Below are 16,365 nucleotides of genomic sequence, written 5' to 3'. Positions count from 1 at the left end.
ATGTGATGTTAACAGAAAAACCTCTCAAAAAACGTTGCCATGTCATGCCTCAGTCTCTTATCTGTAGAGCATTGACCCTGACACTGGCTCTCCTCTGCTTTGAACTTAACAAAGGCATAATGTTTCCTTTCACTATTCTTAATTTTTAACTGAATATATCCAATTCTGAATTAAATAGGAGACAGAAGGTCCAGGAAAGGCACCTTTGGTTCAGAGGTTAGGGATACTGTACTTAGGTCCATCGCTGGTTCCCTGTTTGGCCTTGGACAAATCTTGTTAGTCCCTTAGACTTGAGGGGCTCTGGTTCCTGTTAGCTGCCGGTGAAACCAACAAAATCTTGCTTTCTAAATATGTTTAAAGGGTCTGAATATTCACCTCTCTGCTCTTCATGGGGGTTTTAAGTTTTATGATGTTAGAAAACATAAATAGAGAACTGAATTGGCCACAAATCTGGACACAGCCTTAGCTATTAGCTTGTGAGGAAACATGGGCCACCTTTTGCACCAATAGAGTGCTACTCTCAGCACGTGTGATGCCATTGCCCAAGGAGCACCACTGCAGCACACGACCCTCATATTATCTATGTTATATAAATGCTTATTATTATCAATAAAGCAGGAGGATGTGCTTAATATGTCAGCCTATCTCTGGGTGAGCTACATCTCAACATTGCCTTAGGTTTTGTATCCCTTGTTTACCCAACTGTATTACTTGTTTAACTGTCTGCCTAATTCTCCTTCATGACTACTCCTAGCTGAGTAGCTGAAAACTTCATTGCTGCTGCAGTCTCTTGGCTATGACTGTGGCTTTTCTTCCACTTTTTCTTCCACTAACATCTCTTTTTCATCTAATTTAGGCTGTAGTCTTTGAGTTATAAGAACCCTCAGAAGTTCAAAGAACTTTGTTAACATTACTTAGTCTCTGTATGCACTTTGTACCTTCTCTTTATATTATGAGCAATCTTTTTGCTTTGTGTTTGCCCAGCACCTAACATAATTGTTCATGAGTTAGCTTTCCACATAGGGCTAAAAGACCTGTAGCAGTTTTGCTATTTCTCTATCTCATAATCCTGATGAGGAAAAATGAGGAAAAATACAGAAAAAAGTGGCCAGAAGCCTTTGTACTATCATAATGGCACCATCTAAATGCTTTTGATGGAAACAGTTTCTTGCCCATCAACATCAGCAAATTGCCACCAGTGTCGAGCTGTTGCCAGATTTCCCAGCTCCAGTACAATATCTTGAAGAATCATTGTTGTAAAGACCATAGAAGTAAAAATGGAATTGGGCTGACATTTTACTACTAAATCATTTTCAAGTATGGATCAATACCTTGCATTAGCAGATATTAGGTACAAGGCAGTTAGAAGGAGCACTCTTATGCAGCAGTTCCTTTTCTTGTGGTTCAGAAGAGTCAAATGGTACAGACAATGTAATTGCAACTCTCTGGACTTTTAATAAAGCCCGTATAGCACATGCTTTTAGTAAAGCGGTGGAAGAATGCTGCATGATAAAAAGCATTGACATTGTGGCTATTAGGAGTACTTAGAGTATAAATACCGGGTCATCTCTCTGCCTAAGGTAAGAGACTGGAATTGGACGAAAAGGCCAAATTCATTAACCTATTGATAATCCATTCCACAGACCCTTGACTCTTGGACAATAGGTCTGAGAGTTAGAGATTCAAAAGCTGCACTCCATCCAATGGTGTCCATACAGTCGTGATAGGCCTATAGTGGAATTGTCCTTCAACAGTGAAAACATAAACAGTGTCTTCAAGAAATGAAAAGAGAAAGGAGGTAACTACGTAAAAGTTAGGGCCTGCTTTGTTCTTTCATAGTAAATTGATGTAATCACATCATGGTGTTATCAAGCATACTGAGGCCTGATTCTGTGCCTGCTGCTCAGATATATACAACCTGCAAGAAAACTGGGGGCATTTGGAACTAATTCTCTCAGTTGACGCATGGTATAGGAATGATATAACCACCATGTAGGAAGTGTAAAACTGGTAGAGCTTGATTTGTAAGCATCACAGTTCCCTCCTTATAATAAAAATGGTGTGCACTAAATGACTAACAGAGGAAATCACTCAGAGAAATGCTTATATTAAAACAGTGTAGAGCCTCAGCAGGACCACAGCAATCAATTACCCTAAAGTGAAGCCCTGGCAGCTTCCATGAATTGCTATTGATTTCGACTCCTAGTCAGGGAATCTTTCTAGGTCTAGGCTAGAATGTAGGTGTGAGATGCACACAAAATTAGGAGCTGGAACAACCTCCTGTGAAAAACACAGGGAACAGCCAGGTTTGGGAAGATGTGTTATGGTGAATTTTATTTTTTGGAAAAGTGTGCAAATTTCAAAATACCAAGTCCCACTCGGGTAAAAATGAAGTGTCAAAACAGCATATATTGAAATAAGAAAGATGAGGACATTTTTTTTCTTATAAAGTTATTATGGAAAATTCTGTCTGGCTTTCTAAATAAAGCCTCTGCCCTGCACTGCAGTTGAATAAAGGGGGTTCAGTTAAATTATTTTCTGTAGTCTGAATCCAAGTATACCTCCCTGCAATGAACCTGCAGATCCTGTGAAAATGATTCCACAATAATGATGTACGATTCAGTCCTTTATTTGCTATAGTTTTTATAGTTTGGCTTCCACAAAATTCAGTTTCTAATAGTATTCCTTGATGGTTTCTAGAAGATAAAGCAGCTGTTTGTTTATGCATACTGTTCACTTCAAAGGGAATTTAATCTGTTTTGAGGAAACCGCTATGTACACATTATCATGCAAGGAAACTCATTCTGGAACCTTTTTTGCTCAGCAGGAACTTTATGTATTTTCCACAGTCTTGTTATACATGTTTTGGCATGAACATAAAGCAGGCATGCTCATTTATATTCTAGCTGATCAAACGGTGAAGGCTGATCAATGTACATTTTGGATCAAGGTGAGGGCCATCTTTGTGACCTGCCCTAAAAGAAACTTTAAGGTTCGACGTCTCACAGAGAGGAATATTTTTCGTAGACCAATGGCCCAGAGGCAGTAGAAAAAACCATCTTCCTTTTATTATACTCATTTTAATATCAGCTGCACAACAGCAGACAAAACACTGGACTAGAACAAAACAAACCATATAAATGAAGTCTGCATTCAGTTTGCATCCCTCATAGTGTGTGCTCTTGCAGATTGCTAATCATGCCTTTCCTTATGCTCTTATGCTCTTTTCCACTCTTGCAGTGTTTTGCTTCCCTTCCTCTCCTCCCTCAGATCTTTCCCTATAGCCTCCTTCCCCCTCTCAGTCAGGTCCTGTCCTGCCTGCTTGTCCTACTGTGGTCTGCCTCTGCTGTTGAGCGGAGTTGGTAAAGGTGACCTAGACAGTCAAAGCTCAAGGTTGTGTTACCTGAGAGTATCTTCGTTGCCTTTAACATAATTAATTCCTGGTCTTGTAGCTCTACTAACACGACTGTAAGAACATCGTCTCGCACTGTTCTGTGACCTTCCATTTCCATTTTGCTGTGAAGAGCCTCTGCTGGCCTCTTCCTAGCTTTATCCCATTTAACTGAGCCAAGCAATGGAGGGGAGTCGTGGTGTGTAAGATGGTAAACAGCTTGGTTAGGAGGAACTGAGACCTCTTTTATTTTTTTGAACAACAAGGTAATTTCTTTTCCATGTGTTAATGTTAATGACTTAAAAGTCTGCCAATGCACCCCCAGTAGCTGCCAAGGCGCCAATTCAGCCTTCCTTCAGTGCAAGTATGTACCAGGATGGAAATGCCTCCTTGTCATGCATGTGTGGGAGTGAAAGCAGTGCGAAGACCTTTCTCATTTTCTTAGGGAAATTCCTGCCCTGTTCAGGCACAGGAACACCATTTATTTTTTTAAGGACAACAGGATTATATCCCTGTGTACTGCTACCAGTAGACTGTTAAGTGTTTTGGTCTCTTAGAAAGCTTTGATCCTAGTTTTTTCTGCAGACTGGATATGGACCACATGATGTGGTACAACAGGACTCAGAAGTGACTGTGGTACTTCAGATGTGAGTCAACTGGGGAGAAGGACTGTGACCAAGTCAAGACAACCCTCCACAAGATACAATTGCTAGGAAGCCATTAGCATAGGAAGTGGCTCTACAGCTTTGTGCCTGTTAAAGGGAATGTTTTTCCCTTTAGCAACAGAATTTTCATTTGATCAGTTTTTGCCAAATTCCCTTTTCATTGAGCTCTTTGATTTCAGCAAATGGCCTGTTTCTGAAGCACGCTCTCTGGTCCAATTTTTAAAATACTTTTCTTCCATATGACATTGTGCTTAAAAAGGGGGGAAAAAGACACAAAGGGAAGATGGAAAAAAAAGAAATGCAAAGTGTCTCATGGGAGATGCTTGCCCTTACCATGTCATGCTAGTTTAAACACAGTTCCCACACATCACATGTCAAGCTGTACTTGATTGTTTTCAAATAGATGGCAAAAAATCATGAGAGGAGGAAAATGTTCTTTTGTGTGACAAGTTCTTCATCTGATGCATTGGGTTCTGTAGCTGTCAAAGCAAAGTCTGTTTTTCCATCTCTTATTACAAATGTATCTGGAGTAAGTCTCTTCCCCAGCTCTCTAGTCCTTTGATTGTTTTCTTTGGTATAAGTGTTACTGTTTTATTTTTTTCTAAATATAATGAAACAATGAGTTTTCTGTGGTACATTTGCTGTATGATCTTCACTAGGCGATGAGGTTCTTTCTCAGTGGAGATTTAGATCACATCTGGAAATGCAGTCTGTTTCAAGTATTTTATGCTTTTCTGGCAGGAGAATGGAATACTTAATTTCATTATTCAGCATAGGGTTATTAATTTCATACAACAAAGGGAAATTCATCGATATTGTCTTCAGCATCCAGAAAAATGATACTTACCATGACTGTTTCACATACTCTATTTATATTTTATATCTTTCTCATCACTCAGCAATTATTCATCTCTCTGCTGAGAGGTGAAATTCTTGTATTGAGTTACTATAATTTCTCTGAACTCCTGAAAGCAATTCAATCACTGAAAGCAATTGCTTTTACTTAAATATATTTCTTGAGACAGGTTCAACAAATACCAATAACCAAATAAAGGTTATTTTTTCCTGTTAATTTTCAAGATTATTTAGTGATGTTTTATAAGAGGAGCTAAATTAATGTAGCTACATTTTAATATTTGTTGCACTAATATTAATCACGATAGATTCTTGGAGATGGATGCAAAAGTGATAGTGCAAGTAAGCGGGACTGCAGTTGAAGTGAAATATTAATTAATTCCCAGCTGTTATTAAATGTCACAAGGTATTCATAGTTTTGCTGATATTTTCCTTTTCAAAGCACTTGGTGTAAAAACAAACAAACAAAACCAGTGTGATGTATTTGTCTATGCAACATCATCAAAGTAATTATCTATGGATCTTTTGTATTGTTTTGTTTAACTTAACTGTAGTGTCTCTAAATCTGCATGTTTGAGAAAGATCGAAGTATAGAGCATAACGTTGGTGATAGATCGTACCCTGTTCCCACAGAAATCAATTAAAGGTCTTCCATTGGGTAGTGGGAACAGTGGGAGCAGAAACCAGATTAGTATCATGATATGTGGTTTCTCTTGCCATCAGTAAAACAGCTTTTCTCATTCATCTTACCCTCTGAGATGTTTAAATTTTGAACGTCAGCTGATTCAAATTTTATGTTTGGGGAATCCAGGCACTGAGATGATTTGTGTTTAGGGCACTGAAGTGGGATTCGGTAGATCTGGGTTTGTTCTGTCATGCATTTCCCATGTGGTCTTATGCAAATAATTTTTTGCCTCTCTGTGCCTCATCAGTAAAATAGGGTAATGTTACTCTTCGTGTTCGAAGGATTTGTTAACATTTGGATGGCTTATCTACAGTAGATTGCTGAAGGCCATATGAAAATGTACAATCTTATTTAAATATACTGCTTTACATATACATCCTCCTTTCATTTTATTGCCTCTACACCTGCTGCTTTCTTACAGCTGCCTCATGGGACTCATTCATTCTTTTTTTTATCAGCAATCTTCCACAGGCTGGCCTTCTCCTCCAAATACATGCTTGCTAGTTCTTCCCTGGGTTTTAAGCTCACCAAAGCAGGTAACGTGTGTGTAGATATGTACGTGTTGGAGAGGTCTTATGCGAGTTGTACTTCAGGTGGAAAATATTTGGTGATCCACCTGACAGGTCTGTGCTTGGAAAACTACATCTTCAATGTATTCTTGTTCCAGATTATGTCCATTTAAATGATTCATATGTACACTTCTCAGTCACAAAAATTCATATTGATGTCAGTAGTGAGCATCTTTTACATGAAAAAAAGAAGAAAGCCATTTCAGATAAATCTTCTGCAAGTGTTCAAAGGTGAGTAGCAAAATCAGTACTGTGCACAATCTTATGTTGCAGTTAAATTTGTATTTTTTAAGAAAGTATATTATGCTAGTAGATAATCACCCAAAAGTATTTGTGTAAGTGCTTGTTTCTGTCCACATCTGCCTTTGAAAAAATGTATGTTTTTTTGAGACTTTTAACTTAAGTCACACATATATTTAGCCTAAGTTGCATGATTGTAAAATGCAGTGCATCTTTACTAGAGTGAGCAGCTCAGAGCTAAACATTGTTCCCTATCAATAAGTATTATCTGGGCTAGAGCAGTAAGGTCAATAGCAAATACAGGAGACTTGGCTACTTACTCTCTTTTAGTTTAATGAAAGTGAGAATTCCAAATCTGAAATACTGAAATACTATTTCTTGGACGTCCCTGTGTGCACGGTATAGGCAAATGTTGACCCACTAATGACATCTGCTCTAAAACTGTTGTTGAATAGGGGTTCTTCAAGTTTCATCTAGATGGAGCAAACAGATGTGTATATCTTCATCTAAGAGTATTAAATTTATGGGCGCTTTTTAGATAGCCATGCTTCCTTCAACAAGGTGGTAAAAGTCATAGTTAGCCCGCAGACAACTCCATTTTCCTTAATGAAACTTCCGTTCAGACATTGTAGATATAAAGCCAGCCAACATGGAGGACCTGACGGAAGTGATTACAGCCTCGGAGTTTCATCCCCATCACTGCAATCTCTTTGTCTACAGCAGCAGCAAAGGCTCCTTGAGACTCTGCGACATGCGGGCATCAGCCCTCTGTGACAAACATTCCAAGCGTAAGTCCTTCCTTATATTTAGCTCCAGGTGTCATTGAAATCTCATTGTTCATGAACGGCTTGGAGATGTATGAATACCCCAATGTGTTAGCTTCTTAATTGCAGGCACAGTTGAAAAGAAAACAGCATTAAAAAAAATGGAGAAAAATCTTCTCATCCATACAAGTATTATCTATGAGATTGATTAGTGTTGTGTCTGTGACTGGTCACGCTTTTGATTCTTATTGAAGGCATTATTGAAGAATCCACAACTGTTTAGCAAAAGATGGACGATTCCTATCAAATTATTTGGGAGAGGGGTGTGTTTAAGTAGGTGAGCCTACTGGTTTGAATACACAGCTGCTTTTCTAAATTCTGTACCAAGAAAATTGTCATTCAAACTCTCCATTTTCTGGATTCAAAAATGTTGGACCAGATGACCTCCAGAGGTCCTTTCCATCCTCAAGACTTCTGTGATTCTGTGATGCTTTTTCAATAATGTGTTTGTATAGATACAGAGAAAATAATTAATGCAGTAAGTAATAATGAGCAACTCAAAACAAACAACAAACAAAACAACCCACAGTATTGTGTTGTCATAGAAGATGTCATCTGCCCTAATGTGATTTTATGTGTCCTGTATGACTGAGACGGAGCCGCCAGTTCATGACAGTTTGCATTTGAAGCCTGTGTAAGAACAAGGAAGTACAATGTGAGGCTGTCTTTGTTCTTAAAGTAAGGGATGAAGGAAAATGTGTGTTTGTAACATCTTGCTATGAGCTCTTTGTAGCTCTTTGACAGAATATAGATTATCACACCAGTACTATGGCAAGCCCAGGCATTTTGCCTTCTGCAAACAATCTGCTTATTCCTGCTCTTCTAAGAGTGAAAAACAGCAAACACATTGTGTCATGTGGCTGTTTCCTATGACAAGCTAAGAACCTAATGAGGTGTGGTGGCTCTGCTTTAGCCACCTTCAGGACTGGGGCTTCTAGGACACTTCCATCTCACAGAAGTGGGTCTTTAGTGTCTTCGGAAGTGTTCAATCATTGGGAAGGAAATTCAGGAGAAATTCAAGCACCTTAGAGGTGTTTTTTTTTTTTTTTTTTGTAGAAATCAGTACCTGCGTGAACCTTTTGAGACAGGTGGGTCTTACTATTAGGAGAGGGGAAAGAAAATGTTTGAAGATTTAAGTGTGACATACATGTTGCACAAAAGCTCTTTTTTTAAACTGAAGCAGATGTATTAAAGAGCTTATGATTAGACCTTTTGGCTGCAAGAAGAATTGTATATGCTCCGAGCCTCTTAGGATAAGATCTTCAATTATAGAAAATAAGCTTTCAGGACAATTTCCTAAGCAGACAAGTGTTTTACGTTTGTTACCTCTATCCCCTTATACTTGTAGGGAGAATTCAATACCATAAAGTGAAATGCAAGCACAATGTGATCTGGTGCATTGTTGTGAGTTATCCTTTCCCTCTTAATTGTTTTGTCCCTTAGTACATTTATTTCTTCCTGCTAATATGGCCTACTTGCCCCTGTACCTCAGTGCCAAATGCCAATCATAACCTATTAGAACAACAATACAGTAACCGTGGATGAAGGAAGGCATTTTATCCCAGAAGGGAGCGTGAGGTCTAATGGTCATTGATTAAACCCTATTTTCCAGATCTATGAGTTAGAAAATAGCCATTTAATGTAGCATTGCTACACTGAACTCAAGTCAAGCTCATTGAGAAGCCGAGTGTGTAGAGCATCTGCAGTACAAAATTGAGAAGCTAATGGTAGAGCTTCCAAAGCGTTACAAGGAGTAGGCTCATGTACTGCTGATTGGAGTGGTTTCAGTATAGCTCTCAGTGGCATGCAAAACTAATTATGTAAAGTCTGTAGCAACCTAAGAAGATACATATTTAGAAACGAGCAATCTGGGAAATCAAATATTTGCACGATCATCTCTCTAGTCCCTTCTCAGTGCATCTGGATCCTCTTTACCAGTGCTTTCTGCATGGTGCACATGCATGATCAGTACCCTACTCTCCTAGCTCAGCTTGTCTTCACACCTTTCCTCATGACTGACATGACTTTTCAAACAAAGTAAGTACAACTAGAGTCACTATAAACCCTCACATTCTGCAATGGAACCCTGCTTTCTTCACTCAGTCTCATATCATGGTGATTAGATGCTGCTCTGAGATTGCAATAGATACTTGTATTTTACAGAAAAATGGTTCAATGTAAAACTTATTAAAAGATGCTGAGCATATGTTGTGAAATTCTGGTTTTACTCTTTTTCCAGGCCCTTTGTTATCCAAATCTCTGTGGTCTGGCTAAAAACTGTTGCAGCTTTTGGAGGAAGGGCCCTTCCATTTCTACAAGTCTAGAGTGTGCCATGAATAAGTACTGTGTTATACTGTATAAATAAATCACATACTTAATATCTGTAGTGTAAGTCACTGACACGGGATGTTAATAAATTACAGTGTTCTTGAAGATTTCTGGTTTGCTAAACTCAAGTGGTGAAATCTCTCTGTTCTGCATTAGTGACAGCAACATTACAAGGTTTCCCTTATTAATCTTTCATGGCTTTGACATGGAAGAGACAAGAGACTTCCTCCATATCTGCTTATCCTTGGTGCCTATGCTGAGATTTATTAACAAGCTGCCAATTTGTGTGATGAGTTTTGATGGGGGACCTCTGTCCCTTAGAAAAACTGTCTCAAACCACAATTTCAGTGCCATCCATAAGGCACTGAAATAATATCAGGTCAGCAGCTGAGTTTTAAATGGTCACTGAGATACCGATAAGGTGTGATAGAATGTGTTGTTTTTCTAATAGACTACCTGGAACTGTTTCTTATAACACCTCTTTAATAGATCATGCAATTCTGGGTGAGCAATCAGAAGCAAAATAAATGTGGCCATTGCAAATGGATATCCATGAAGCCCCAATCTGTAACTGTAGGAGAGATACATACATAATAGTGCTCCATGTTATTATCAGACTTGGCAAGTAGTGGGAGATAATCCCATCAAAATATTCTGGACAGGAGGAGAAAAAAGATGCATGTCCCTGCTTATTTAGACTATTAGAGGGATGGGAATAAGGAAGAAAGTGTTCTTGCAATCCACAGAGTTATAGGTAAAGATTTAAAATAGATATGAAAGTCAGACTCCAGCAGCAAGAAATAGGGAATTATTTAAATATTATAGGAAAATATTAATATTTAAATTAATATTAAAATTTTAATCTAAATAACATGGAATAATAAGGTTGTCTTTGAATATAATTCAGGCAATATGTGGCAGCACAATGCAGAAAGAAAGTATACTGGGACTCTCTGAGAGTAGCAAAACAAGGGAAGCTAACAGCTAAAAAAATATCACTGTTAGAGCAGTTAGCTAGAAACATCCAAGAAACAGAGGAACTACCCACTCAGTCCCTAATTTGAGGAATTCAGCTAACAAGGAAAACAAGCTAAGGATTTGCAGTAAGTTTAGGTGCAGTAAGACTCTCCTGACTGAAGAATAGTTACAGCGATTTAAAGCACAACTGACTAACAAATAATTTCTAATTTGATTTTGATCACACATGGAGATAATATCATTCTTCCAAACAGCTTGTAGACTCGATAGGTAAATACTGCTGTTTCAGCAAATCAACTAATATAGCAGCCAGTGAAAGAAAACTGAGCTTAAGCATGTGAAGTCAAAAAGGAATGAAGAGCTTTTTCAGAAGTTCATCAGAATTACTAAACTCAGAATTAAGTGGAAAATGGAAATTTTGTATTTATGCAAAATGCAAATTTAAGTCACTCAAGTATAACTCTTAATGATATTCTGTCTAATAGCCTTAATATCTTACAGTTGTTGCATACTGCAGTAGATGTAATCTACTTAAATGTCATATGTTGCTTTAAGCTTTTTTTTGTTAGTGTTCATTTCTTAATATATCTTTGAAGACTAAAAACAAAACAAAACCCTATTTCTAATTATCCGTTACCATGTGCAAAATTTACACCAAAGTATTTCAAGGAAGAAGGAGCTGCATTTTCATTTTTATTGTTTTGTGTGCCATGGTGGTCTTTAAAATACAAACTTTGAGACTGTCCTTCACATTATTTTGAGCAGAGAAGCACTTAGAGATGATAGGCAATCCTAATAGCCCTCTTCTCTGGACTCTTCCTGAAAGGTGCAAAGCATTGGAGCTTGTGCTTTCCCCACTTCCATAGAATGGATAATCAATATCTAAAACATACAGACTTGTCTTCAGAGCAGCACAGGTTGAATCTGCAGTTTGGTTTGGGACCCAGATATGTGGTGGAACCCTCTCCTTTCCATGAGAGCCCTTTACCACATTTTTAAATGAAATGCAGGCATGAAAGAAATGCCAGCCCTTCCACTAGGATAAATACCACTATTCTGTTGGTCTGGCCATTAACTGAATTATTATTATTTGTTCCACGTACCTTGCCATATAAACCCACTACAGAGATTATCTTTGATTGTAAGTTTAAGAATTCAGAACTGTGGCAGCAACCAAAACAGAAATCAAAGAAAACATACTTGAACGTGTTGAATTTTAAAAGTTACATTAATGATATTTACTAACCTTTTAAGGGAGATTGCAATTACAGAGACAAGACAGCTTTCAGACCTCTGAGTGAATATGGATTATCTTTCATTTGCAACAGAGAACAACCAGATGCACTAAAAAGCCTGTGACAGAGTATCCCTGCTGGATTTGCTAATTAATATTGACCTTTCCAAATGAATGATGCTTATTGTATGACTGGAAGAGAGACAACTTGTTTTTCTTTTATGTGAGCTTTACATTGGAAATTCGCTTTTTCTTTCTGCATCTGGTTTCATGTCAAGTTATCTGAGAGAGAGACAGCCAGCATTTTCCCTTTGTGCATTGAGAAGTCCCTGTCAAAGTAATGTCCACTTCAGGCAAAATCTGCAAGGTTTCATGTGATAGGAGTGGAACTTATCTGAGCTTCCCTAATGATTTGACCACATGCTTTAATAAAAGTTTATTCTCCTTATCTTAATTCTAGATTTACTTTTTAAGGATGCACTACAAAGGCATATATTTATTGCTGGTTTTATATCCACAATGAAAAAACATGCCTGTATCCTGATAATTTTGTAACTATGACTGTTGTAAAGATCTGTTTTTCCAATCCCACACATACTAAACTAGATCCTGGACAGGATCCTTCTTTGTTCAGGAATCTCATTGAAACGTGGTAGAAGATTGTCTTTAGCATGAGTTTCCATTCTCCAGGGTTTCCATTCTGCTCATTTTATGTGAATGTATAATAAAGACATTCATAACATGGCTAATGAAAATTAGAAAATGCTTCTACTGAAATATAATTATGTCTATATAGCAGATATAATATTGTTGTGCAAGATACGTTAAAATTAAATCAGAGTAAAGAAAAGACTGATTTATCTGCTTCTAGCTATCAAATAGTAAGAAGAAAGAGAAAAGCCTGAAGCAATGGTAAATGATTTATGATTGAAGAGGTGTTTCATTAACCCCTCTCCCCCAACCACACACAGATAAAGCAAATAATTGCTGTAAAATTGCTTTAATTATTCAGACTATTAAAATTCCTGTCTTGCTTGCTTATTTTTTTTAATAGCAACAAATACTGCTTTTTAATGTCTCTTGAAACTCACATTATTCTTTCAAAATCCTGTTTCACTGGGGAAAGATAACATTTATTGCTAACCTTATGTATCAAGATTGGAAAGACTTATGCATGAATCTGGCTGTACAGGAGTAGTTTCATGTCCCATTACCTTCCATGGCATTGCTCACAACATGTGGCATTAAACATGCACATTAGTCTTTGTGAGACTGAGGTTTAAAGAAGCTTGATCCTCCAGATTAGCCTTGCATTTTTGCACTTCCTTGCTCTCCTTAGCACCATTTCTCTTTATTAACAAACTCACTGGCAAAGTTGTATTAATAGAAGCAGCTCCACAGTGAAGCTCCCACCCACTGATCCTTAGCTATTGATCTGGCTTTGCCCTTCAGCACTGTCCCTTGTGGTTTGTGACAAGCTGCAGCAACTCGCCACAGATGGTAAAACAGATTCTTAAATATTGATCTGGGGCTCCACTTTTAAAAGTCAGACTCTCTAGAGGTACTGATGAGAAGCCCAGTTTTAATAAGGGGTCATCAGATAAAGGAATGCTTTGTGGTAGGTGGAATTTTGGTCTTGAAGTGTATGGATAGCTCCAAAACTTACCCTCACTCAGAGAAGGAAAATGATGTGTAAGCAAACAGGTGCTCTCAAAATTTCATGAAAAGACATAGAAAATTGAAGTAATAAAAACAGATGACTTTTTCAGTTTAAAATGGGATGAGCAAATACAGAGTGATCAGGCTATAATAATGTGAAATGTTAAGTAATTGTGGTTAGTTATTTATACTTCATGTCTAATCATTTAAATGTATTATAAGCTGCTTATGAAGGTGGACAAAAAAATTCCCATACGCGCATGTCTGTATTAATCCTCGTAGAACACAAAGGCAAGATTTTCACACTGGTAATATACCCTGATCTTGAAGGAGAGTTTCTGAAGGAGGTGAATATATGAGTGGATTGGCTTAATGCCAGACAATAAAAGACTCAGAGGTAGTGAAAGATAAAGTAAATAATAAAGGTAAATCAAACTATTATCATAAACAGTGAAACTAAGAAGGCATAAAGAGACCATGAATTTCAAAGGGAGCCTTGCACCTGATCTTGATTCACTCATAATGAGCTCAGGAACTCTTTAATATGAAATCCAAATGTAGATTTTAAACTGTGTAAAATGACTGTACCTGGATGGATCAGAGTTCCTTCCAGCGCTGTACCCTGGCTCTGAAATGTAACAAAAACTGTAAGACTAGAGCAAATATATAAGCTTTACCATTTGCAGTTTGCAGTTGGAAACTTGGGTTTCAGGGTCTCTAGCAAGAGTAAACTTATTTGCATTTAGCAGAGCTCAAATGCATTTTTTTTCCTTGAATTTGTGCATTTACTTTTGAACCTGTGTATAATTTTTACCATTCCCAATATCTATCAGTAAATCTTTCCTAACTTAATTAGGTATAGTGTGGTCTGCTCCTGCCTGTTCTGTACCTGCCCCTTCCTTGTTTCCCTTGGTGACCCCTTAGTTGTTGACTGGAAGAGACAGTATACAACAGGAGCTGTCCTTCCCTATTCATCCTCCCTGTGCCACAATTACAGACCTCTCAGAGCACTCTTTCCTAGGCTGAGGAGTCCCAGTCTATTTAGCCATTCCCTGCATGGGAGTTATTTGATGCTTTTGGTCATTGTTATTGCCTTTTATTGCATCTTCTTCAGTCCCCTACCACTTTAGAGATAAGACCAGAGCTACAAATATCTCAGGATATGATCACATCTTGAATCTAAATGGCACCAAAAAAAAAAAAGAAAAAAAAAAAAAAAAAGAAAAGAAAAGAAAAATGCTTTCTGTGTTGGAAAATACTAAGAAGTAGAAAATAGCATAAAGTTTTGTGGAGTTGAATGAACGTGTTAGTAGTTTTATTTAAATTTCATGAAATTTAGCTTAGGTTTTGTATACTAAGCTTTATGAAATTAAATTATGAATTTGTGGGGCAAATCACAGCTGTCCTGCGGAACAGTGCTAATTTGCCATCTGAATGTATTATAGTTGAGTTTTTAGTAAGGTTTTCAGCTTAGAATCATATTTTATGGGAGACATTTCATAAGCATAACCATGTAGTCCAGAAAGTAAGAATGTTTAAAAGTGTTTATCAGCTCTCAAAACAGTATATTGCTTCTTGTCCCTCTTGCAAGCTGCTGTGGCCAATCTGTCCAGAGGGGCAGAATTCCTTCATTTCTGAGAACCTGTTGCCATTACATTTCAGTTAGGTATTGCAGCCATTTTAATTGGGGATCTGAATGCAGGAAAGACTTAATTTAGGTGATAAATTGTTCAACCTGGGACTGCAGCTCTTTTCTGTGCTTATGAAACTTCAAGCCCACTGAGAGAATACCTTATCCACCACCAGTACGTGTGTCCATTTGAAATACACCTACTGTGTTGTAGCTGTTATCTATAACAAGTCCTTAATTCAGCCCAACTGCAGGCCGTTGCATGCTTGGACAAAGAAAATTGTTCCCTCTCTTATTGTTCCAGCATCTTCCCTGGCTCTGGCCTCTACAGTCCACTGCCCCCTCGCAAGTCCCACTACCTTTTTTCTGCTGTTCCCCAAACTGTCTACACCAATTTGTGTGGCCCTTGAACAGGAGCTGGAGAATGTTCTACATCCTATAGCTGTCTTTGGAGGGAGAGGGAGAGTTGTTATTTCATGTTGCGAGATTTCTGGGTCCTTAAATTTAAGTAATGGCTCTTATAGGGGTGGGCACCGACCGTATGTGGGAAAATACAGTCACTGCAATCAGCTTTTTTAACGGGAGAAGCAGTCAGCAGTGAGGAGTCAGTTGTCCAGTCTCACTTTTTTCATCCAGGTGTTTTTGAATACTAATAGTATCCTCAAAAAAATAAAAAAATAAAAAAATAAACTCCTGAAAGTTTATCCTTGTTCTTAAATAGAAAGAAAGTAGTTGTTTTTCTGTTATAGGGAATGGCTTTTTAAGGCCACTTACAATTTTATCCTATGAGTGATGGAATTTCTTATCAGCTCTGGAGCTGCTAAGCTTCTATCTTCAGGTTTTTTCTTTCCTTTCAGATAATCACATGTTCTGAAGTATATGTAAGCATGATTCATCTTTAGTTTTTTTTTAAAATCTATTTGGCTTTGTAAAAGAAAAGAAGTTGTTTTTATCTATAGTTCTGCTTTTGGCTGGCAGTAACAGAAATTTTCAAGGTTCGTATCTTTGTGCCTTAAGGAGTACGCAGCATTATCATGGTCTTCTCCCTTGCAAGCTCTCTTTCTCTCTTTGTTTTGTTTACTGATATTTCACAGTAAACCCTTTCAGTTATCATCGAGTGCTCAGGCCTTGATAACATTTTTTTTTGCCCAACCTTGTACTCTGCATTTCTCCCCTTTAAAAGCGTTGGAAGATTTGTTTAACTGAATACAGTTGACATTTCTTTTATCCCATCAGTCCATTATACACTTACAAATTCATGTAGAAAATAAAAAGTAGCTCCAGATAAACTTCCATTATATTAGATA

General features: G+C 37.7%; 1 protein-coding gene across 7 annotated transcripts in view; it reads left to right on the top strand.

Moving 5' to 3' along the window:
* Positions 1–16,365, top strand: part of PPP2R2C (protein phosphatase 2 regulatory subunit Bgamma) — a 189,756-nt gene that overhangs the window by 152,727 nt on the left and 20,664 nt on the right. For all 7 annotated transcript variants that reach the window (XM_035323769.1, XM_035323771.1, XM_035323773.1 and 4 more), the window contains one exon: positions 7,029–7,193. In XM_035323769.1, the coding sequence (XP_035179660.1) occupies positions 7,029–7,193 (165 nt within the window). The remainder of the gene's footprint in view (positions 1–7,028; positions 7,194–16,365) is intronic.

This window comes from Oxyura jamaicensis, chromosome 4 (assembly GCF_011077185.1).
Source record: "Oxyura jamaicensis isolate SHBP4307 breed ruddy duck chromosome 4, BPBGC_Ojam_1.0, whole genome shotgun sequence".
In the NCBI taxonomy this organism is placed as follows: Eukaryota; Metazoa; Chordata; class Aves; order Anseriformes; family Anatidae; genus Oxyura; species Oxyura jamaicensis.
Note: the sequence above shows the minus strand (reverse complement) of the source record. Positions and strands in the feature narration are given on the sequence as shown.